Source organism: Primulina tabacum, chromosome 8 (genome assembly GCF_025594145.1).
Source record: "Primulina tabacum isolate GXHZ01 chromosome 8, ASM2559414v2, whole genome shotgun sequence".
Lineage (NCBI taxonomy): Eukaryota > Viridiplantae > Streptophyta > Magnoliopsida > Lamiales > Gesneriaceae > Primulina > Primulina tabacum.
In genome coordinates, this window is record NC_134557.1 from 1,002,742 (window position 1) to 1,029,425 (window position 26,684).

General features: G+C 35.7%; 1 protein-coding gene and 1 pseudogene across 1 annotated transcript; one reads left to right on the forward strand and one right to left on the reverse strand.

The window, feature by feature from the left end:
- Window positions 1–417: 417 nt before the first annotated feature.
- LOC142554269 (uncharacterized) lies at window positions 418–15,322 on the forward strand (annotated as a pseudogene).
- Window positions 15,323–15,420: 98 nt separating this feature from the next.
- On the reverse strand, window positions 15,421–20,724 carry LOC142552698 (putative sulfate transporter 3.3). The gene is made up of 13 exons (XM_075662464.1): window positions 20,358–20,724; window positions 20,195–20,243; window positions 19,671–19,878; window positions 19,296–19,467; window positions 18,532–18,597; window positions 17,833–17,946; window positions 17,315–17,431; window positions 17,007–17,133; window positions 16,614–16,900; window positions 16,206–16,396; window positions 16,031–16,122; window positions 15,873–15,949; window positions 15,421–15,757 (listed from the first exon to the last, which is right to left on the reverse strand). The coding sequence occupies exons 1-13, from the start codon at window positions 20,667–20,669 to the stop codon at window positions 15,599–15,601; spliced, it is 1,971 nt and encodes a 656-aa protein (XP_075518579.1). The 5' UTR covers window positions 20,670–20,724; the 3' UTR covers window positions 15,421–15,598.
- Window positions 20,725–26,684: the final 5,960 nt, after the last annotated feature.

Genomic DNA, 26,684 nt, shown 5'->3' on the forward strand with positions numbered 1-26,684 from the left:
TAATAATAAAATATATAAAAATTATAGTTAACATAATATTGAATTTGATTGATTAATTTAATTTAATTTGAGATAACGTGGTATTATCGTTTTTTTTTTGAAAATATTAATAAAATATCATATATTATTTATTAATGATAGTATTGTAATTGATCTCACGGGACATATTTTGTGAGACAGATCTCTTATTTGAGTCATCCATGAAAAATATTATTTTTTATGTTAAGAGTATTACTTTTTTATTGTGAATATTGGTGGGGTTAACACGTCTCACAAATAAAAATTTGTGAGACCGTCTTAGAAGAGCTTTACTCATAAATAAATAATATTGTACATCAAATATAAGACTTAATTAAATAAAAAAATAAATAAATAATATAATGGAACAAACGTTACCTTCGGCTCCAATGGAATAAAGTATATATAATCACTGATAGCTCGTCATCGATGCCTTCCTGCGAAACTAATTCCAAGAATCTTGCAACCTTCCTTCTCAATCTCGAATCAAACATTACTCGGAGCGAAAACAAAATGAGTAAAGCAACAACAGATATCTATAATAAGTATTCACTATATTCGTGCTGAACAGGCGTACAACCCACAAAAGACCCCGAGATTCTTTTTTCAAAGCTACCATCTTCGTCAAGATTGAATTTTTATCACCACCAACATAAATTTAATCTGCGATTTCCAGTTTGTCAGCGTGGAGCTCAAGCTAATGGATGATGAAGTGGTGCAGCGAGTGTTTCAAGAAGGCGGGCGTGATTTCTATCAACAGCAGCCCTCCACATCTTCCTCTTCTTCTTCTTCGTCGATTCTCCAGTCTCTTCCTCTTCATGTGGTATTTCTGTTGTTTTGTTTTGTCGTTGTGTAATTTTTTTTCTCTTCATTTCCAGTGTTGACTTCTTTAATTGCTGAAAAGAGTTCAATATTGGGATTCGAAGATTGAACTGATGTGGGTTGTTTTTAATCGACCTTATTATTTTGGTAGAATGATGTCAGAAAAGTTTGTGGGATAGGATTTGTTATTGCCTGATTATATTTATGATTTTTTGAATGGCTGCATTTGTATCAGGATCCGGAGAGCAGTTCAGTTGATTAGGCATATTTTTTCCTCTACCTGCAGGAATTTTTTGTTTTTGTTTTTATGCTTCTTTATTCGGGGGTTGGGAGGACGAATTTGTGGGCGATGAAATGTGTATCCTAAGTTTAATTAATTTTGGACTCTGGAGCCATCATTTTCAATCATATAAGCATGATGGGTTTCTGGAAATTTGCAGTCTTTTGATCGTGGATATTATTTGTTGGTGAAATCCATTCAAGAACTTAGATCAAAGAAAGAGGGCTTGGTGACTGTTGGCATTGGAGGTCCGAGTGGGTCAGTGTTGGTCCCACGTGCGGAATTTGAGATAATAAAACCCGAAAATAAAGAATAAAATGGACACCGAGATTTACGTGGAAAACCCCTAAAAATAATTAGGGTAAAAACCACGGGCAAGATGAAAAGAATTCCACTATAATATTTTGTGGTGTACAACTCACTCACTGTGTTTCCAAAGAGAACACACACTCTCTTAATACAGGAGAACAAAACACCTCACAAATATTATAGAACTAAGCACTCAAATGCTTATAAGATGAGAGAAAACTGGAAGAAGGGATAATTTCAGAATGAAGGGGGGAGCTCTATTTATAGAGCCCCTTGACCGTGTGAAGACGCGTATAATACGCGTCTTCCATCTTTCCACGAAACCTTTGAGCAGCCCATGTTTTTTTTTTCTTTTGCTGCCACTTGTGCATTTAATGCACCTACCAACATTTCTCCCACTTGGAGATTTGATTGACAATCAAACACATCTCCACACATCCTTTCAATCTTGCCATTCCCTGCTGCTTACGTTTCTGCTAGACCACTTGAGGATCTACACCACTCAAACTTATCAGTGTTTACTGGCTTGGTCAGAAAATCAGCTATGTTATCCTTTGTATGGATCTTCTGCATATCCACGCTTCCTTCTTCAACTACTTCCCGCACAAAGTGAAATTGTACTCCAATGTGTTTTGTCCTGGAATGAAATGCTGGATTCCTTGCGATGTGCAAGGCACTCTGACTGTCACAAAACAAAGGAACATTCTCTTGTTTGTGCCCGATTTCCTCCAATAACCTTTTAATCCATATTGCCTCCTTGCAAGCTTGAGTAGCTGCCATGTATTCTGCCTCTGTTGTAGATAATGCCACAACTGTCTGCAGTTTTGAAACCCAGCTTACTGCTCCCCCTGCAAGTGTAAACACATAACCAGTAGTAGATTTCCTCTTATCAGGATCACCTGCATAATCTGAATCGACATAGCCCCTGAGTGTAAAATCCGATCCTCCATAACATAATGCAGCATTCGAGGTACCCTTAATGTATCTAAGAATCCTCTTAACAGTGCTCCAATGCTCTCGTCCAGGATTCGCCATATACCGACTAACTGCTCCCACTGCTTGAGCAATGTCTGGTCTTGTACAGATCATGGCGAACATCAAACTTCCCACTGCTGATGCATACGGTACTCGAGACATCTCCATCCTCTCTGCTTTACTGCTAGGACACATCTCGGATGATAACTTGAAGTTAACAGGAAGAGGGGTCGATATTGGCTTACTATCTTGCATGTTGAAGCTTGCAAGACTTTCTTCAAATAATTTTTCTGGGAAAGCCAAATCTTTCTGTTACTTCTGTCTCGGTGAACTTGCATCCCTAGAATCTTGTTTGCTGGTCCCAAGTCCTTCATATCAAATTCCCTAGCCAACTGTGGCTTCAATCCTTGGACCTGATCTTTGTTGGGGCCTGCTACCAACATGTCGTCCACATACAACAGTAAAATTATATAATCATCACCAGACCTCTTGAAATACGTACAAGGGTCTGCACTCAGTCTGTTGTATCCAAGGCTCATGATATAGGAATCAAATCTCTTGTACCAACATCTCGGCGCCTGTTTGAGACCGTACAGAGATTTCTTTAACCTGCAAACCAAGTTCTCTTTGTCTTTTTCCGCAAAACCTTCTGGCTGGAGCATATAGATTTCTTCTTCAAGATCTCCATGAAGAAACGCCGTTTTCACATCTAGCTGTTCTAGATGTAGGTCAAACACTGCACACAATGCCAACACCACTCTGACTGTTGTAAGCCGAACCACAGGAGAAAATATTTCATTGAAGTCAATGCCTTCTTTCTGAGCATATCCTTTTACCACCAACCTAGCACGATACCGCTCCACTTGGTTATTGCCATCACGTTTGATCTTATAGACCCATCTGTTTCCAATGGCTTTCCTCCCTCGTGGTAGTGTAACAAGATCCCAAGTTTTATTCCTGTCTAATGCCTCCAACTCTTCTTGCATTGCTATCATCCACAAGGATACATCCGAGCTTTGAGTAGCCTCGTGGAAACTTGATGGCTCACCATCCTCTGATAATAGACAATATGCAATGTTGCTTTCAGTGACATAATCTGAAAGCCAACCTGGTGGTCTTCTGTCTCGAGTTGATTGCCTCACATTGGAAACCTCAGACTCAACATGTTCTTGTTCTTCGTGCTCTGGTACTGCTTCACAAGAAACTTGACCTTCGTCCGTCTTATTTTCTACCTGAAAAGTAGTAGTTTCTGAATTCAGTGTGCCTTTGTCTCCCTTTACTTTATCTTCCTCGAAGATAACATCCCTGCTGATGACAAGCTTGTGAACAGTAGGATCCCACAAGCGAAACCCCTTTGCTCCATCAGCATAACCCAAGAAGATACATTTTCTGGATTTCGAATCCAACTTTGATCTTTCTTGCTCATTGTACAGAACGTACACCGGACTTCCAAATGTATGCAAATGAAAATAATCTGTCGGCTTCCCGGTCCACATCTCCATCGGAGTCTTCAGATCAATCGCCACCGAAGGAGAACGATTGATAATATAACAAGCGGTTTTGACTGCTTCTGCCCAAAATGACTTTTCTAGACCTGCAGTCCTCAACATAGCTCTTGTTCTGTCTAACAAGGTTCTGTTCATCCGCTCTGCCACTCCATTCTGTTGAGGTGTGTAAGCCGTCGTGAATTGTCTCTTGATGCCCTCATGTTGACAATATGCATCAAACTCGTCACTGGTATATTCTCCTCCATTGTCAGTCCTCAGACACTTGATTTTCTTTTCAGAATCAAGTTCAACCCGCGCTTTGAAATCTTTGAAGATCTGGAAAACATCTGATTTCTTCTTGATTGGATACACCCAACATCTCCTAGAGAAATCATCAATGAACGAGACAAAGTATCTCGCTCCTCCTAGGGATACAACCGGTGCTTGCCAAACATCTGAATGAATCAGCTCCAATATGCTTTTGCTCCTGGCAGTAGAAGTGCCAAACTTTAATCTGTGTTGTTTACTGGTAACACAGTGCTCACAAAAGGGTAGTGACACTTTTGTAAGTCCCGGCAGCAGCTTCCGTTCTGAGAGAATTTTCAACCCCCGTTCTGACATATGCCCGAGCTTTCTATGCCATAACACTGTTAATTCTTCTCCTGAACCAATTGATGCAACAGCTAGTTCTGCCTCTTTATGTGTTTCTCCCAAAAGTACATACAGATTTACAGCAACCTTTTCCGCCTTCATAACCACAAGCGCGCCCTTCACAATTTTCATGATCCCGTTCTCGATCCGAGTTTTGCACCCGATGTCATCCAATTGCCCCAAGGACAAAAGATTTTTCGTCAGTCCTTTCACATGTCGTACCTCCTGTATGGTGCGAATGGTGCCATCAAACATTTTAATTTTGATAGTACCGACCCCAGCGATTTCCAAGGCATGGTCATTTCCCATGAATACAGATCCTCCTGAGACTGGTTCATAATGATCAAACCATTCTCTCCGAGACGTCATGTGCCACGTCGCTCCTGAATCCATAATCCATGTATCACAAAATTTGTGTCTGCCTTCTGCAACAGTTGCTGCTTCGCTGAATAATATTTCACCACTGCCTGAAGTACTGGCCACATTTCCTTGAGAGCTTTTATCGATACTCGTACACTCTTTCTTGAAGTGCCCTTTACCGCCACATTTAAAGCAGTAAATATTTTTCTTCTTACTTCTCGACTTTGATCTACCTCGCCTTTGGCTCCCACTGGAGTCACGATCCATAAATCTTCCTCTTATCATCGGTAAAGCCTCTGCTTGCTTCGATGTTACCAACCTATCTTCCTTATTCTTGCTCCGGCTTTCTTCTCCGAGAACCGCAGTTAAGACATCGTCGAATCTTAGAAAGCCCATCAGAATATTGTTGGTAATGTTGATGATAAGTTGATCGTATGAATCTGGTAGACTTTGAAGTAGAAGCTTCGCACGTTCATTTTCCCCTATTTTATGCCCCATGGAAGTGAGTTGGGCAAATAGAGTATTTAGTGTGTTGATATGGTCGGTCATCGATGAAGATTCCGCCATCCGAAGAGTATAAAGCCTTCTCTTTAGGAAAATCATGTTGTGTAGCGACTTGACCTCGTACATCTTTGTCAGAGTATCCCAAATTACTTTGGCTGTTTTTATCTCAGAGATACTTGACAAAACTTCGTCTGCTATAGCCAAGTGTAAATTGGCAACAACATTATCATTCATCTCGTTCCACTTTCCATCATCTGTAATCTCCACCGGTCTATCTCCAATAGCCGCCAAGCAATTTTCCTTTCTTAAAACTGCTTGTATCTTTATTTTCCACCGCATAAAATTGCTTCCGTTGAATTTTGCTATCTCGTACCTTCCCGCCATTATGTCTACAACAATTTTAGTAGACCGGACAAAATAATCCCGACTTAAATAAAAAATCTTAAAAAAAACTTTTCTGATGTGGAAGATCAGTCTAGGCTGCAACCACAGAGCATACTCAGAATTTTAAGAAATTTTAAACCAAGGCTCTGATACCACTTGTTGGTCCCACGTGCGGAATTTGAGATAATAAAACCCGAAAATAAAGAATAAAATGGACACCGAGATTTACGTGGAAAACCCCTAAAAATAATTAGGGTAAAAACCACGGGCAAGATGAAAAGAATTCCACTATAATATTTTGTGGTGTACAACTCACTCACTGTGTTTCCAAAGAGAACACACACTCTCTTAATACAGGAGAACAAAACACCTCACAAATATTATAGAACTAAGCACTCAAATGCTTATAAGATGAGAGAAAACTCGAAAAAGGGATAATTTCAGAATGAAGGGGGGAGCTCTATTTATAGAGCCCCTTGACCGTGTGAAGACGCGTATAATACGCGTCTTCCATCTTTCCACGAAACCTTTGAGCAGCCCATGTTTTTTTTTCTTTTGCCGCCACTTGTGCATTTAATGCACCTACCAACAGTCAGGAAAATCTAGGTACGCGTCTTTCTTCTTTTGTTCACTTGCCTTTAATCTGTTACGCGGCCATGTAAACTGTTGCTGGACTTTGCTGGAAGCTCAATCATGTTAAATGAGTGTAAGGAGTACTAAATTATGTGAATATTTTGATTCTTGAAGCTTAGCTGAAAAAGTAAAATCTGTGATCGGTTGTGCTGTTATCTCTATGGAGAACTTTCGAACAGGAAATGATGAAGGGAATGATTTGGATTCAATAGATTTTGACCTTCTTGTGAAGAATCTTGAGGTACTCTTTTGTTTATCAGTAAACTGTCTTTGAGCATACAAAAAGATTAGATATTTACTGTATGCTTCAGTGTATGACCCGAAAGGGGTTTACATTTTGAAGGAGGATTGTTTAGTGATGAATTGACATGTTACCATGTCCTCGGGGTTGTTGACATATACTTCTGGTGAAATATTGTCTGGTGGTTGACTCTTGGAAGATTTTTTTCCCAAAACGCGAAGTGCTTTTGCTATTTTTACCTCCATGAATTTGCAAAATTTTTGTTATATAACCAGGCTTCTTGTTCACTATAGGACTTGATAAATGGTCATGACACACTGATCCCAGTGTTTGATTTTCAAGGAAAAAGACGTATTGGCTCAAACACTATAGAGAAAAATTCATCTGGGGTGGTAAGACTGCTTTTCAGTGCTTTCTGATATACTGTTTTAATCATACCGAGTTTCATTCTCAATGTTACACTTTTAGGTAATAGTTGATGGCACTTATGCGTTGAATGCAAAACTACGCTCTTTGTTAGACAAAACTGCTTCCTTGTAAGTCTGAAAAAACTTTAGATGGGATATTTTAGAGGCTAACCAATTGAAACATCATATTTTTTTCCCATCTGATTTCTCTTTGCTATCTTGTTATGATAATCAGTTCTAAGTCTCTGATACATATGGGGAATCAGGTTGGTGGTGTTCATTTTAGTCTACTTTCTAAAGTTCAATATGATATTGGGGGGTCTTGTTCTTTGGACTACCTCATTGACAGCATTTTCCCACTCTTCCGAAAGCATATCGAGCCTGATCTTCATCATGCACAGGTTGGGAGTCAATATTCGGCTTGTTACCACTTAATGATTACTTTAATCTTATTATTGATTGGATGCACTCTTTTGTAGATCAGAATTAACAACAGTTTTGTTTCATCATTCAGAGAGCCTATTTACAAGCTCAAATGCAAGAGTGAGGTACATTAAACTGGGTTTTAACTTTTGGTTTTGATTCTTAGTTAATTTAAATGTGTGTCACATTGAGTCAACTTTCAAATTTGTTGTGGTGTGTGACAGTCTCAAAGTGGGCAAGCTCCCTACATTTTTCATGGAAAGGAAACACAACAAGTCAGTGTTTGAGCCATTCTATTTTACCTCCCATCTTTATCCATGAATATAGTTATTTGAAATCCATTTTTCACTTTTTTTATCACAGTGGAGTCTCAATTTGTGTACTTTTGCTTCTAGTTTTATTGAAATGTTCCTCAGACCTCCGTCTGCAAGTGAAGAAGCAAGAATCAATGACTGGATCAAGGTGCGGCAATCTGGTATTAAATACTATTTATCACTCGGTGATCAGAGGATTGTTGACAAAAATTACATCATACGGCCGAGAGCTGAATTTGAGGTAAATTATGAACACGTGCTATTTCATCTGCGTAGTCTTCTATATGTGTACTTTATCGTCTATGGCACTTTAAAACGTATCTCTGAAGAGTACCTATGTGAAGAGGAGAGAAATGTTATTTGTTTGCCACATTCTTCAAAAATTCTTTGAACAAAAAAAAAAATCAAGATGTGATTTCTGTTTACAGCTCCATTTCTGTCACTGTTTTCAAAAGGAATTTTTAGTATCTGACCTAGGATTAAATTAATGGATCCTTCAACAGAAAATCGAACTAGAAATCCAGGTTCTAGCCTCCGGGTTCTGCAATATGTTTTATATGGCCCATGTATTTGTTTGTTACTTTTCAGTAATTGTTTTTGGCTCCTGTTTCATGTTCTTTTTGGCCAAAAATCCCCAAGAAATCGATGCAAACACATATTTATCGTTTTGTACAATCTATGTTTCAAATAAACTGTCAATGCTGCTAGGGGACTAGTTTTTCCTGGTTGCTTTTCTCATTGGTGAATTATCTTGTAATTTAACAGTTTGTGTCTCCGTAACTGGCAACTTCAACTGTTTCTTGATATATAATAAGTTTTTACAGATTGTACTGATGCTTTCTGACATGCTATTGCTTATAACTACCTTGTTTTTGGGAATCTGTCCACTAATTCGGTCGTTTTTTAAATGGTTGACAGCTAATAACCTCTGGGTTTTCTGTCACAGATATCTAACAGTATTTATGCCCTCCACAATTTATCAGGTTGGACGGATGACTTTGGGTGGATTGCTGGCCTTGGGATATAACGTGGTAGTCAGTTATAAACGGGCATCAACCTCAGTTATTGATGGCAATCTTTCACTGTCATTGGAGACAATTGATACTCTTGGAGAGACCTACATAGTACTTAGGGGCACAAGTAGAAAAGTATGGAATCTTCATCTTCTTTAACAAGACCTTAATGTTTTCTGATATTTGTTTTGAATAATTCTGGAACTATACAACTTTTTAATTCTGATGCCCCACATGCTGTTATCAGCATGTCCTTTTCTATGCATTTAACCTTTCTGTCTGCTTGCGTAATATGCATTTTCTCGTCGGCTTGCATTGTTGGTGCAAAGCTAATAGCTCACCGATATATTTCTTTTGTTAGTTTTCTCTTATTCTTCTGACATCAAGTAAATCGTGTTTGTTGCCAGTAGTCAACTGCCTCAGTGCCGCCCCTTATAAGCCAATCAACGTGGGAACTTCATTCCTTTTCTCATCACATCACTGATTATTAACTGAATATGAAATATTCTTTTACCTATATATCACCTTGAAACGAAACTTTTTCACGTTCCCTCTTCCTTTATTACTTTTAAAGTGGAGTGTGTGAATCTGTAAACTTTGACTTAGTATCTCATTCTCGTCATGGTGTCAAAGTTACATTATATGGTGCCTAATACCGGGTTGTGTCTGTTAGGTTTGTTAAACTTGGTAACATACCCATTGACCCCCGAATGTTCAGGATCCGTAGGGATTAATTAGTTCATTCTCACATGTTAGTGCATGTGCCTCATTGATTAGCTTAGACGTCGATCTTCTAAATATCGTTATAATTAGTTTCTTGCATGTTGGTGCATGTGCCTCATCGATTAGCTTAGACGTCGACCTTCAATATAAAATTTTCTGGTTCAGACCTCGACTCTATGAAATTGTGGTCCATTAGTGTATAGGTTTATAGTTCTTGTCACGCCATCAGTCTCATTGTTTAGATTTAGTTGATGTTCGATGTTGTTAAACCCTTTTATTATTTGCAATTTCATAGTTTATATTTGGACATAAGCCCTATATTAACCAGGAAAATTTATGGAGTTGAACTTGTTTTATATATTTTATCTCTTTATAGATTGTTGGAGCTGAATCATCCAGGATGGGTATTACTGGACCATGGATAACAAAATCATATCTTGAGATGATCCTTGAGAGACAAGGTTTGAACTCAGACATGTATATCTTTTATATCTTACATGCCAGAAATTTTCTATGAGCAAATGTGATTTCGATCTCATGTCAGCTGCAGGAAACTGCTTCGTCAGCCTAAGATTTTATTTTGCATAAATAAGTTTCTTGGAATGGTTATGGAGTTGTTTCAAACTTGATTTGATTAAGAAAAGTGATGTTCTGTGTCACGTTTCTTTTATTTTTACAAATTAACTGTACCAAGTGCTGGTGGCTAGGCATGCAAAATTGAGAAGTGGTTTAGATTCTCTTGTTCTTTTTACTTCTGATAACGATACGAATTATGAACTATATCTAACGAAAATCTCCAAGTTGCAGGGGTACCACGGCTTAATACGCCTCCACCATTGTCTAGTGCACCTTTGCCAAATGCTCAAGAAAGGATGATCCAAACTCCAAAGCCGCTCCGTATAATTCCCAACCTGAACAACCGAATTGAGGATTTACAACAGCCATGGACTCGATCACCAACCAAGTCAATGATGGAACCATTAGCAACGTGGCAATTTATCTCATCAGATCCTCTCCAGACCGAGGGGGCTGTTGCTGGTGTGTGTGTGTGTGTTTTTTTTAATTGCAGTGAGCAAAAATCTCCCCACCCCAAAATAAAAGTGGAAGCAAATTAAAAATTTGGGTGAAAGTCTTTTCAATTTCTTTGTGGCTAGAACATTTTCATGAAAAAACTACAGGTCCTTCCTCGTCCAGGGGTGCCTTTAAGCTTGCTCCAATGCCTGAGTCATATGACTTGGATAGAGGATTGCTTCTTGCTGTACAGGCAATACAAGTGAGTGTTATAATATAATTGCGGGGGTTAATTTTCCCCTGTACAATTGCATGTTGAAATTAAATATCTGCTGAAATCTTTAGGAACATTAACTTCATGAACTGCAAATGATTATTACAGGCTTTATTGGAGAATAAGGGTCTTCCGGTCATAGTTGGAATTGGTAAGATAGATTCTCTCTCTCTCTCTGCTCATTAGTTGATGATCTGTATCAACTTTGTTACTAAACTTGACAGTTGACCCTTTATTGTGTGTTGCTCTTTTGGTATTGTGATATTTTGAAAATAACCGAATCTATGGAATCTTGGTATTTGATATCAGTCTTTGATTATGTATTGCCACTTAATTGTAGGAGGTCCCAGTGGATCTGGAAAGACGAGTTTGGCTCACAAGATGGCAAATATCATAGGTTGTGAAGTTGTTTCCCTTGAAAGCTACTACAAATCAGAGCAAATGAAAGATTTCAAGTTCGATGACTTCAGCGCTCTTGATCTGGCTTTACTTTCAAAAGTACGCATTTTATTTATGTATTTGTTTTTCTTGTCCTCCATTATATTTTTTGCGGTTTTATAACATTTATAATATGATTTCTGGATAAATTTTTTATTTTGATCAGCTTGTTGGAACAAAGATGACTATAATTTACTTACTTAAATTAACACGGTGTAAGAGTAATATTTGGATGCTGTAAGTTTATTGGATTACTCATGGAAAGAAGCATCGTAAAACACTGATTTGTGAAATGGAGGCGTAATATGAATATAGTGTAATGAATTTGTATGACATGTGATAATCACCTTCCTATAGCCCTTGACCAATACACGGCCTCTTATAACTTTTTTATAATTGACAAATTGGAAACACTAGATGGGAAATGTGCTGATTAACATTACTTCTTCTCCAATGGCAATTTTTTTATACTCCTTGTATTTGAAATTTTTTTGACCATTGGCAGAATATTGATGACATAAAAAATTGCCGAAGAACCAAGATACCTGTCTTTGATCTGGAGACTGGTGGTCGCAGTGGTTTCAAAGAACTTGAAGTATCTGAAGATTGCGGTGTGGTACATATTGGAATCGTGATCATTTGATTCCTCTCGTATCTTTATTCCACCTGATTGAATAGATATTCATTAAATCACGTTGAATCAAGATAAACTGGTCTAGGACTACTATCGTTTGTGGATCAATAAATTGTTTGGGTGGCCTTGTTTTGTTATCAAAATGTTGTACTATTAAACTTGGTTTAATTTTGATCTTAACAGGTCTAAGAACTTTGTTTGCTTGTTTTTCAAGGTAATTTTTGAAGGCGTCTATGCTCTGCACCCTGACATCAGAAAACCTCTGGACCTGTGGATTGCTGTTGTGAGTTTGATGTTAATTACACTCACCTTTTGCTTGATTACAGTTTTCGTGATTGCCACTTTGAAAGCAAACCTTTGGTATTAAACAGGTTGGTGGGGTCCATTCACATCTTATTTCTCGAGTTCAAAGAGACAAAAATAGAGTTGGCTGCTTCATGTCCCAAAATGAAATAATGACGACAGTATTTCCTATGTTCCAGCAAAATATAGAACCGCATCTTGTTCAAGCACATGTTAGTTCCTCAATTTCATTTGAGTGTTTTTGCGTGTTCTTGTATAATGGAAAAGATGTGTTTTAACAATCATGGTGCACATGAATTATTTGCAAACTAAGTGATAAGAACACAGATTGTTTAAAAAAGCTGGATTTTTTAAGCCACGAGGTGTTTTTGGGCATTGATCTCTGTTTCTTTTCAATTAAATTACAAAAAGTGTTTTTCCCTATCATGACACAAATCTGCTAATATCCTTCTGAAAAAGAAAACTCTGCTTATTAAGTGTTTTGTTAAACTAACTCAGCTCATCAAGTGCTTTTTTAAACTCAACAATGATAAAAAAAAAATGGAATTCTTTGACGATTGGATGCAGCTGAAAATCCGAAACGACTTTGACCCAGTGCTTTCACCAGAGAGTTCGTTGTTTGTGTTAAAAAGTAATAAACAAGTAAGTTCTTTCTTTGTTCTTCTGTGCTTGATTTTCACGAATGTTTTTCTTTTAACATGCTCGTACCACCGTGCACAGGTGGCTTACCAAGATATCCTGAAAATTCTTGATCCCGCTAAGATATGCAGTTCAGTGCAAAATTTTATTGATGTATATTTGAGGCAGTCCGGAGTACCTTCTAATGGACGGTTGACCGAGAGTGATTGTGTAAGAGTCAGGATATGCGAAGGTAGATTTGCTCTGCTGATCCGAGAGGTTTGTTCTGTTAGATAGCTTTTCCATTTTGTTTTCATTGTATATTTGAAGTCTATCAACCGCACCAATCTCTTTGCTTGTGCAGCCAATCAGGGAAGGAAATTTTGTTATTCAGCCAAAAGTTGATTTTGATATCAGCATAAGTACAGTTTCCGGTCTTCTTAATCTTGGGTATGTTGATTTTTTGGTGTCGAAGGTGATGTATCTTCTTATTTTCTTTCACCGTTATTATCATGTTGCCTATTAATAACTAGGTTATTTCACACGTTAGTAACTATTTAAGGAATATTAGAATGTGACTAAAAATTCTTTAACGTATGCTTAACCAAGAAACTTCTGTTGTGAAAAGAGTTGTGGTCAATCTTTTGGGCAGAATAGCAGATATTTGTTGATGGCGCATAGTTTCTTCACTACATGATTAAAATTTATAGATTTCCAGATCTTGTAAGATTTGTTTGCGGCCAAATTTGATCTTGGGGCATATATTTGGACCAAAACACGAAGATATGAATAGACTAAAGCAATTAGGTCTCTCATGATTAATCTAAGAAGTTAAAACATACTACTTCTTGCACATTTCAAATTTTTTCTATTATCCATTTCAATAAAAAAAAAATTGTTTATTGTGCACAAGGATGGCTACAGCTCCACTAATTTTTTTTCCGTCACATCGAGCACTTTTTACACGTTTTCTATTTGGTAGCTTTGTTCGTGCTATTTTAAATTATATGTTTTTATCCATATGACTTCAGGTATCAAGCTGTGGCATATATAGAAGCGTCTGCATACATTTACCAAGATGGAAAGGTCGTACATACTTCTTTGGAAAGATATCTAGTAACCACTATGTCTTGGAAATCGAACTCAGTTGAGAACGCAATCAGATAAATGACTGGACCTCTCAGAATTTTCTTGTCTTGAGTTTTCCATTACTTAAACGATATGGAAATCACTCAGGCTTTTTAATTTCAAATGGAGCAATCATGAAAATGAATTATGTATCCTACGTACTACCTACCCAACTAGTTTAAGACTTAACACATCTCTTTTTTTAGATCCTTGTCGAGGTTGATCATTTACAAGACGTCCCGACTCCTTACATTCAAATCAAAGGTGTCAACAAAGAAACAGTAGTAGCTGCTGGTTCTACCCTTAAGCTTGATGGTTCATACACAACAAAGGTTCAGTTCCGTTTCTTATACATTTTGTCTATTCTCCGATTGGCCACATTGCTTCTTAGGGGTGTTAAACATTCAATAAGTTGTGTCCCTGTTCCTAACCCTGTCGTCTCAGAGTTATCTTCAAATAATTATGGAAAGGTTACCTTCTCTGGAGAGAAGTTCAATCGGGATTCATTCTAAGCAAGCTGCGAGATTGCAAGAACTTGTGGAATATATACATTCCCAGGTACTATTTTCTAGTTTTATTTTACGTGCTTCATCGATCCTTATAGCCTCTGTATCCAGAAATTATTTTCAGCTTAAATTCAAGATCTTGAAATGCAATACAACTAAATGGTTCTTTTTCTAATCTTTTGATTTGATATCAAATTGTCACGTCATTGAACAGGGTAGTAGTACGGCTTCAGAATCATCACCAAGTAGAGAAGCATCCCCATTAGAAGGCGTAATTGAAGATATGCAGTCGAGGATTAAACGTCTTGAAAGATGGCATGCAATCAATACTGTATGTTCCCTCTAACCCCTCCAGCTCTCCCCTCATTTTTATGCTACGGTTTCAAAATCCTACATATATATATCCCCTTGTATTATTTTGAATTTTATTTTTGTACGTCTTACATGAAAATTTCTAAATCGATTACCTTTTTGTGTAGGTACTTTCGACATTTCTAATGTCTGCATTTGTCGGATATTCACTCTACCAGAGGAAACGCTAACGACTTTACTGTTTCACTTACAGCCACCATACAAAGCTTCACGTTAATTCCTGATCGGAATCAACTAATGACTAATCAAGAATGCCACTGCTAACTTTCAACTGTTGTTTCTGCTAGGCAGTGTAGAACATATTTGAGCATGAATTTTGCAATACGAAAACTAACTGGAAATCAATTTTTTTTTCTTAGTTTTGGTCATAGAAATGAGAAAATACGCTGTTACTCTGATTGGTTCTGTTATTTGCAAAATTTAATGAAAAAAGAAGATATTATCAATGAATTGAGAAATTTTTGTATATAATGAAATGGTGAGGTTCAAAGATAGCCTCGGTTCAAATTCCACTTCTGTGGATAATAATAATTAAATTAGATAGAAATTTCTTTCGACATATTGTGTGTGTGTGTATATATATATATATAAATAAAGAATACAAACATTCTATATTAAGAACCAATGGCCAGTACTCACAACATGACCGAAAACATCATTAAAACATAACATGAAGTCCACTATTTTTTTAGTCGGAAATAAATATACCACATCAACTTGGTTGAAATATTGAAAATTATAACTATATTGGTATTAAACCAAACAGTTTATCACAAATATCTAGTCGACTGATTCTTGATATTGGTCGCAAGAAAAGCGACTGCTTCCCCAACTGTCAAGAACAAGCAATCTGGTCTTGCGAATTCTTTTGTGTCGTCGGCATGTTGCAACTTTTCGATCACCCCGCCGAGTGGATTCACCAATACAAGCTACACATACATGAGAAGTTGGCACAAACAGAAGAAAATAAGCACAAGCCATTTAAAGTTATCTAACCATCACGACTAATGTAACGTGAACAAGATTAAGAACAAGGCAACTTGCCTCTAAATTCTTCTTTTCCAGAACAACCCTCAAATCTTTGAAGAATGAGACCCCATTGGTATCAATTGAACTCACAGCTGGAAATAATTACCAAAAAGTTGATCAAGTGTTTCTTAATTTTTATCACTTTATCAACTGTTTATTTGTAAATATCTTACCAGATAAATCAAGTATCACAAACTTAAGTTCAGGGCGCTTTTTGGCATCATTTTCACCTTCTGACTCGTGTTCAACTATCCATCTTGTAATCCTGACAAAGTAAAGATGATATGTGGCGAGGAAATACAGCGAGGAAACAAAAAAATGCAACAAGAGAAACTTGTAATAGCAGACCTGTCTTTTAGATAAGTTGAATTAGCAAAGTTGATCGGAGCTTCAATACTCAAGATGAGGAATCCAGGGACACAAATGGCTTCTTTGTAATGAAGAAGATCACGATAAATATCTGTACCGGGTACGTTACCCATCAACACAGTTTTTGGCCTCGTAACTTGCAGTAAAAGCTTGAAAATAGATATTCCCACCTTAAAATCCACAAAGCCAAATATTACCAGTTTTCCATTTATTGTGTCAACTATATAGTTTCAAAAAATGTAATAAATGGGGTGTCTCCTGCTGAACTAGAAATTATATTCATCGTTGATGGGTGTAAAGCATTCTGGACGCCAAGTTTTGACTTGACTTGCCTGGTACTCCTAAATAGAACTGGACCGGAAAAATGTTGAAGAACGAGGAACTTACAGCAATGGCAAGGCCGTTTTGAACAGAAATGAAGAGGACACCCAAAAAAGCACATAACATCACAACAAAATCGAATTTGTCGATCTTCCAAATCTGATATGCAGCTGGAACATCGATGAGACCAACCACTGCTGTGACGATTATGGCCCCTAACACGACATTTGGTGTGTATTGAAAGAGTGGCATTAGGAAGAGAAGTGTAACCATAATCGTTACTGCCATTATTATGTTAGACACAGCAGTTTTGCATCCTGCATTGTGATTCACAGCTGATCTTGAAAAGGCACCTGTATGATTTGAATCATTAAGTCATGGATCCACTTATGGTAAATACAAAGTATTTGGTATTTATTGTTTATTTCTGACAATGATCGAATTTAGGCTGTAATGCACCTGTTGTAACATAGCAAGAAGTTGATGACCCAACTATGTTCATAAGACCAATTGCTATCATTTCTTTGTTTCCATCAACTTGGTAGTTCTTCAACGCAGCAAACGTTCTTCCTACAGCGATTCCTTCCTGTAAGGGAAAATTGTATCAAATGACATTCCATCTTTGCTAATATGATACTTAAATAGAAAGGGGAAACCAGAGTATCATGTCCCTCTCCAAATTTCTCATTTCTAAAACAAAAAAAGAAGAAAAGAAAATTCATACTTTATATACCGGTCTTCATTAATTATGAGAATGCATTACTTACTGTTAGTGAAATGATACCGGTGACCAATCCAGTTTTGATTACCAATCCCAAGTAGCTATCATGAAAATGTAACATGCTCCATGAAGGAGGATTCAATCCTTCTTGCAGTTTACCAATCTGAATCAAGACAACAAAATAATTAGAACAAACCAAAAAACAAGCCAGGCTTGCTGATGTTTGCCCAGGCTCGAGTTTGTTAGTGGTGGAACTTGAAAATTGTTGACACTGTTTGGTCCAAAAGCGAACTCATGTTTAAAAAACATATATCCGAAATCGATATCTAAGACATACACCAACATGACGGTCGAGTACTAGACAACAAAGGCCTAGAACCAACTCAAGAATGAGTGGGGTTTTGTGCTCCATCATGTTATATATCATATTGAAATCGTTCAACTTTATGGCTATGATATCACATTGAGATCATTTGTACCAAAAGATAGCGTCCGCCACGGACAATATAGTCAATAGTTTTATACTTGATACAAAAATGTATTGGATCGGAGGAAGAAACTTACGATACTGATGCCATGATTTTGAGCTTTAAATGCGAAAGCCAAAAGAGTTGAGAGGATGACCGAGACTAGAGGAGCCCCAGCTGACACCCAGAATAAGTTCGGTTTTCTCATGCTCTGCGCAGTTACAAACAATACATGCATTCAAACATTGTGCCACCAAAATCGCTTTCTCAGTTCTACCACCTTTGAACCTTGCTCTAAGTGTGTATTTTAATTAGTTACATTTATTTTTACATGCGAGCCCAAAATTTTTTTGTGGGCATCTTATATGAAGATGAATGCCAATCTTAACTCACAAGTGCTAGTGTGCCACTAGGACGACGCATTCAAGTTTAAAATTTAATTCTATTAAGTATTTTTCATTTTATAAAAACGTGTAATCTATCATTTCAATGTTTGTGATTGTAGACCTTAGAATTCATGGGTGTGATTTTAAAATTGCACGTTCTGTCGCAACGACGAAGTCTTGTTATCATCAGAATTCTCGAGCCTGTTAAAAAGAACTCAAAAAAGTTTCAAATTTCAAGAAAAAGAACGAAACAATTTGTCCAAATGTAATTTTATTTTTTAGCATGATATATTTGTCCAATAAGCATGTAATATAAAATTGTTAAAAAAGTAGAGGAAAATATAAAAAAATTATATTTTTTTCCATCAATTGGGAAAAGATAAAATGAATAGTGAAAAATAAATACTTACAATATATCTTGTCAAAAGAAGGAATGACAGGAAGCAGAAGCCCATCAATATAGTTTGCCATGACCACTACATAAAATCAACCAAAAAATAACATTATTTAATTAATGAATCCAAATTATTGCATTATCAAAAAAAAAAAAAGAGAGAGATGTATGGAAAATAAAAATACAGAAATTAATAAAGTGTCAGCGGGTTGCATGTGCATAGTTGTTTTGATATGATTCCATATATTTGTTCTGTCTATTGTTTTCTTCGAAAAAGGTTGAAACTTTTAGGCTTACAAATTGTTATTTTTTTCAACTTTACATACAAAAGATTTCCACAGAATATTTTATTGAAAATAGTTTCTAATCAAGATGACTGAGAAGATATAGCCTGTAGGGTGGGCCAAAACTTGATTTTTAAAAAATATTTAAAAAAAATCAATTTAAAAGGAACGATCATTTTCTTGCTCGATCCTCCTCTGCGCAATGAATCCAAAACCCACTCTTCAGATTAGTTAATTAGAATAAGAAACCTTATTCATTTTTCCAAATACATAATATTTCTAATCGCTTTGTTGGTACATGAGATGACGAAAATTAAGGATGAAAAATTAATATATTTCAATAAAATAATGTTATATGACACTTGTCTTTTTCGTAGTATTTGAGCCAAATATCGGACAAAACATAAATAATAATTGATATTAATTTCGTCTGAAAAAAAAAACTATATACTAGATTTTTTTATTGGAAAAAATAAAGAAGGAAAGTAAAAATAACCTCATGTGTTTTGTGAAAGACAGAACTCAAAACAGGAACTATCCCCATTTTCTTTGTGAAATTTTTTATCCCGAGAAGACTCTTGAGTTGTTGAAGAGATACAATAATGGCAGCACCACCCATGAATCCAATCAGTGTTGCTTTCGAGAGAAAGTCAACAATAAATCCGAGCCTGTAAGTAATAATCATTTTGTCGTCAGATACTGTACTAGTGTTCATTTATTAACTTGGTTAATTCAGTGGTTCGCTCCTAACAAAACCAATAATTATCAACATATTTGAGTCCAAATTACATATGTCTTGTATTTCCATTCATAATTATGAAAATAGCTATGATCTGAATGCATAAATGAAGAGTAATTAATTTTAAGTAACCTTAAAAATCCCAAAGAAGCTTGAAAAAGGCCAGCGAAAAATGTTGAAGAAAATGCAAGTTGGAGAAACAAAATAGGGTCTTCGACTGGAGAAACTTCTTGTCTTAGCATGGATCCCAGGATTAGAGAAGCTATTGAAACTGGGCCTACTGCGAGATCCCTCGAGCTCCCAAGAACGGCGTAGATTAAAGGTGGCACGAAACTTGAATCTGAAATAAATAAATAAATAAATACCCATTTTCATTAAATAATACGATATGTTTACGTACTTAGATTTTGGTAGTTGCGAAATGGGAGACAGGATAGAATATTCATTGTTTATGATGGTAGGTGATCGATGAAAAATATAAAATTTGTAGAATGTTCAAATGTACTATGTAAACATACAAAAATTAAATAAGAATTGAATTGGGAAGATCAATAATTTATAACAAATGTTATAAGAAAAATTTAATGTATATTAAATTAATAATTTTTAATATAGAAAAATAATTTTACAGTACCTCAAAGGATAAGATTACTTACAAAGTCCAACAATTGGAGGCAAATTAGCTAACTTTGCATAACTTATGCCCTGAAAGAAAGGAGGAGAACCCATAAAATTTCATTTTATGAAAAAAAGGAAAATAATAATAGTTTATGACATATAATGCGAAAAAATTGATTATCTGATTTCTTTTTGGCAAACCTGAGGAATGGCAAGACTAGCAATAGTGAGACCAGAAACAATATCAGATTTGAGTAGATTAAGGTTATACTTAGGACCCCAGTCAAGTATAGGAAATATGTATTGTGCCGCAAGTATTGATTTTGTTTTGCAGGGCTGTCCCTTGAACTGCCGGAGAGGATCATCCGGAAATAAAGTTTCTTTGAGCAGCGCCTTGAGTTTCTGAAATGTGCTCCGGCGAGGTGGCGGCGCCACCCTGTGCACCTCCGTCTCCATGGCTATCTCCACCGAGTGAGAGGTATTTTCGTTGTTGCTAGTTTTTGGTTGTTCCATTGGGGATGAGTGTGGGTTTCTGTGTTGAAATAATATGTTGGTGCTGTTTAACTTTTTATACTCGCATTTTTTTGCTTTATATATATTTATATATATATAAATATATATATATGACGGGGTTTTGGTTATCACCTCATATTAAATCCATGGGAGAGATCGTGTCATCTTACCATAAGTAAGGTGGCTTAGGAGACACATGTTCTTGCTTTTGAATGGTCTTCTATGCGTATAATAAAATTATGCATGCTTCGTAGATATGAAGAATAGTTATATGTATTTTCTAATAAAATATACAAGATTAATTATTATTTATAAATCATTTAACACTTTAAAATAAAATATATTTTGATCTTAGAAGAAGATATGTACTTACTTATAGAGTGTTTGAGTCAGTGAAATAGACGATTAATCTATAGCTAATAGTTATGATTATCCATACTAACATTTTTTCGGACAATTATGTCATACAAGTATTATCCAATACAGTTTACCTAACTACTGTGGTTTGCATGTTACTGTATTATCATAGAATTACTTAATGCACGTCGATAGATAGCGATTGCGAGTCATAAAAAAAAGTTTTTCACTTTTTCAAATAAATGGAAAAAATGTCACATGATGATGATGACCGGGTGAATTGGGTAAAAATTTGGTGGGCGATAGCACCGGGTCGGGTTGATGAGCTGGAGATGGTTGTCCGTGTACCTGGACTTGCACTTTCAAGGGAGAAAGAACGGTAATGGGCGTCAGAATATTCTCCGGCATGACCACTCCGACGCTCAAGTCAGTGAAAGATTTTTTAGAGAGAATCTTGTAATAAAATGTTGTAGGCAATATGTAAGTGAATGAATCTTTAAATGCTGAGCAAAACTGGTATTTATAGAAAGAAAGTCAATGATGAACATTGTTTTCAGTTACTGCTTACTAGTTATGGTAAGATGATTGATCATATCCTGTTTTTTGACACCAACTGCTCCTGACCATCCACTATGTCCCCTGATTTGACAATGATGATTACCGAGTTGAGGTATCCTATACCTATGCACTCGAGTGCGCTGCTTTTATCGAGGTAACACGGACAGAGAGATATCATCCGAATTTTGTCCGAGAGCCCAGACAAGGAGAGAACCTGGACAGGGAGATATCATCTGGATTTTGTCCGAGGGCCTGGGTTCCCTTAGTCCGGGGAAATGATGCTAGGGGCATCCACTTGCCCGATCTCCTATATGATGTTACCTTTCCATGACCCAAGCTATTCATCTATTGTCCCGGGTTATCCACGACTCGTGTTCATCCAGGGGTATCACTACTCCTCTATTTGTACGGTCTCCTATACGATGTTACTCAAAGCTTTCTATTATGACTCAAGCTATTCATCTATTGTCTCGGGTTATCCACGAACCGGGCTCATCCGAGGGGTATCACCACTCCTCCGACTATTTGCCTGGTCTCCTATATGATGTTACTCGAAGCTTTCCACGACCCAAGCTATTCATCTATTGTTTCGGGTTATCCATGACCTGAGCTCATCCGAGAGGTATCACATGATTTTTTTAAAAAGATCGAAAATTTGTCCCTCCACCTCAACGCTTCGTCGTCCATCTATCTTTATACGAATTTGTACTCACTCATTTGTTTTTGTATTTAACAATAAAAGTGAAGATGCATGCGTATGGTCGTGGATGTCTTGTTTGTCCCTTAATTTGCATGAAAATGGATTCCTATGTAATATACGTGTATGTGTGCAAGAGTGCAATCAACGTCCACGAGTAAAGTAAGAAATCATCTTTATAAAATATCTGATTTTATATAATTTAAAAAATTATTTGTTACTTACAAATATTTTTTTTAAAAGCAAATGAGATGGGATGATTAATTTAAAAATGAAACTTTAGGTCTTTATGGATAAATGTAGAATCTGGTACCTATAAAGAAGATCGAGAAAGGAATAAATGAAGGGAAAGTCTAATAAATTAAAGTTGGTTGGAGTGTGATATTTTGAAATAGAAATATGATGCAAGGATATACATTTCTTAAATGCATATCGTATAATGCAAACTATGTTGATCTTGCTATTTCGTATAATACAACAAAAACACTGCTGATAGAGACTATACAGTAGAACTCAAATTTTTTAAATTTTATAGCAGTTTAAACTCATGTTTCGATCGTTTGTTTAATAAATACAATTGTCGATCCTAAATAGTCTTCTTTCCATTAATTATATCATTTTACAACTCATGGAAAACTGAACAAGTTTTGCCGCTGATAACAATCGTAGGATTGAACAAGTGTCACTTTGCAAAAATTATAGCTGATGACATCAAATTAACAATTCAAATCTTTTAAATTATATTGTAATTTGAGTGTTACATTTATATTTTATTTTGTGAACGAGACAATTATTGATTTAAATAAATTACCTGGAATATTTTTAATCTGGACTTTCAGAAAAATATTTTTAACCCGAATTATAATACGTTGAGTTATCATAATTGATTATCATAAAAGTAAAATATAATAATAATAATGGTGGATGAATTAAACCGCCTAAAATTCCGATGACAAAGAACTTAATAGCCCAAATTATAATCGTGTCATGTTTGTGCAATAGCATAACGTACATGTTTCATGTTATATCCTCCAAGTTGCGTGATTTCAAAGTAGAACTGTAATGATTCAAGAATCTTCTTAGTCATCGAAAATATTAATAATAATAATAATAATTTGTGAGATTAAAATGTGTGTATATGCTTGGGTTTGTTTTTTTATGGACAACTTTTGTTGTGCGCATGAAATCATACAATACTTGGTTTTGGTAAATATTATTAAATCACATATATTGTATATCTGTATGAAAAATTACAAGGATTGAGATATTTGTAATTTTAAAACATAATTAACTTATTATGTAAAATAGAGCATCACCGATTCCGACTAAAACATAGCCGCAATGGACGTTAAAATCCCCTGAATTTTTTATTTATATGTGGCCCCATGTGTCACGGAAATTAACGCAGAGATGTGTAATAAACCTGGAAAAATGAAAAAGGAAAAAGTAATCTCAAGTGTCCTATAATTTTTCTATGTTATTATATCATGGATGTTATTTTCTATTATGTTGTGAAATTTTAAATCTCGAATTTTAATAAAATATAAAAGATCTATATAAGGGTTAAAATATTAGGAAAATTAATTGGGTTGGAAGATAGACAAACTCAATATTGTCAGTAATAATATAATATTGATGAGTGGTGCACTTATCTAAGCTGGTTATTAAATTTAGGCAAGTTTTAAATGTGGACCTTTATGTCAAATGGCTCAGGAGGCCTATTTTACTGCATCGAGAACATCAATTCATGTACATATAAATATTGCAAATAAGAAATTCTCTCTTTCAAAAGAGAATATCTGAATTTATTTATTTTTCTGATAAATGGGCTGATAGGGAATTAGTCAACAAAAACCATTGAAAAAAAAAAACTACTCTATATCAGGTTGAAATCGCTTATTTCAGAAGTTGTAACTTATTCAAAATATAAAACGATATGAAAATATAAGATTTCATCAATCTTGCAGTTATTGACAATTAATTAAACAACTCGGTTACAATGGATACTATTCAGGAACATGCAATTGAAAATATCTAATGTGTTGAATGTTCGTATGACTAAGTGTTTGTCATTTATTAAAAGCTACGGTTAATATTAACGATGCAATTCTAATCTTTTAAACCATTCAATATCTTAAACCTGTTTGATCTCGGTTTTCTCGTGCCCAAAACGCAGCGGAAGTTTTAAAATTTTTATTTTATTTTGACAATCAAAATAATTGTTTGAGCACTCGTATGGTTTTAATAATTAAATATACATAGGATGTTTAAAACTTTTACCTTTGGTGAATGATTCACAAGGCTCCAACTATTCCGGGATTATCAGATATAGCTCTTGATGTATTACCTACGAACTTTCTCAAGAACTCCTTCCTTCAATCTTCGAATTAGGTCCACGACTAGAAATTTGTTCATCTCCCAAATAGCACTAGAATATTTGGAAGAAGTTTCAACGTTGAGATTAAAAATCGAGAGGCGGCTCAACCCCTTTTTCAAGAGAGGGTGGCCGAAATATTTAAGAGAGAGGAGATAAATTTTCGAAAATTTGGTGCCAAGTGAAGGCTTGGGTTATGGTTTGCTTACTCTCTTTTATAAATAAGCCATGACCTAATATTCATAGTTAATATTAATGAGTTTGAATAATTAATTGAGTTAGTCCAACTAGTTTAATTAATTAATCAAAGTTCATTAAAAACTTTATTATTTAGTATGTTGGACTTGTACTCCTACAAGCCCATTACACACACTTCCCACTATATTTAATTTAATATTTAATAAACTCAACTTTTAAGTTTAATAAATTAAATCCTCAAATTTTATAAATTCAACTCATTGATTTATTATCTCCAAATTTAATAAATTCATAAATTCAATTTCTTGAATTTACTGTCTCTTAAATTCAACTCCTTGAATTTACTATATCATAATATAAATTCAACTTCTTGAATTTATTCTCTCAACGGGAACAAATGATCCATTGCTTGTGTGACCATCAATGGTTCAAGAATACAGCTAGTCGTGGGTTCACAACTCTTTGTGATTCATGACATAATTATTTATTCGGGCTTACCCTAATTTGCCACATTCTATGTATCAAAAATTGATCATGAGAATGTCAGAAATCATATTTCTGATTAAACCCATCGAATCATAGTAAGAGCGTCTAGTAGCATCGCCCCATGATTCCCCAGATATCACTGACAGTGCTTGCACAAACCAGTCGGTTATGATTAACGTACAATATGGTCCATTCATCTCATATATCCCGATCGAATCTGCAATCATTGGTTCATCAAGGGTTACTTAAGAATTCGATAACTATGTGACACATATACATAGTGGCATCACATGTACTATTGGAGAACTCGTTCTCCAACGTACATCTCATACTCTGGCCATAGATTCCATATACTATTATTTCATCAGATCACATTGATATCCACACCCGTAGGTGAGCGGTGAATTTCTGACTACAATGCACTTGCTCCTACATGTGTCGCAACTATACTCAATCTCGCCACCCGATGACTCTCATGAAGTCGGTAAACGAGTCAAAGCACAGCCCTAGCATATAAAGCCTCAACGTTGTTCTGGGTCGTTAGGACTAATGGTGTATAATCATAACAACGGACTTATCATCTCGATGAATGATAACTAATTGAAAAGTTCGAGGGAGGGTTGTTCGGTATAATCATCAAATGACTACACATCTGCATATTTGGACATCTCTATCTCCTTACCAAGAAACGCGGTACACAACATCACAGATGCTAGTCTCGAGCTCAAGCGACCTTTATCCATGTTTTAGGGGGCTGAATCGACTAGGAACGAATTTAGATCATAAAATGTTTACAAATGAGTTTCAACATCGAATTACGATTTATTTGTATTAAAGTATAATCAAGGTCTTTATCTATGTTGTTCACATGAGTATACAGATAAAGAAATAACAAACCATAAAATAATAAATTATATTAAAATAAAGATTATTTATTACAATCGAGTCAATAAATTCTCTAACCAACTGTTGGCTTACATGATATCTACTCTAACAAAACATCATGTTCGATCGATGATCTCTTAGCAAAAGATAATTATTGAAACCAACAAAAATTAGTGAAATGGAGTGATCTATTTCAAAACACTTAAATCACGGTGGCTGGTGGGTAAGAAACCGTATGTGGTGGTTTATAAAAGTAAATTTGTGTTTAGTGTGTTATGAAACTTGAAATCTTCAACCTTTCTTTTTGTAAGCAAAGTTCATCGCAGTACAATAATGATTGCTTAAAAGTGAGTGGTGAAATAGCTTTCACTGGTGTCCTTTCTCCGTCTTTCATAACGCAGAGGTCAAATCAGGCATGAAAATGATTAGTTAGAGTAGGAAAAGGAGCTTGCTAATGGAT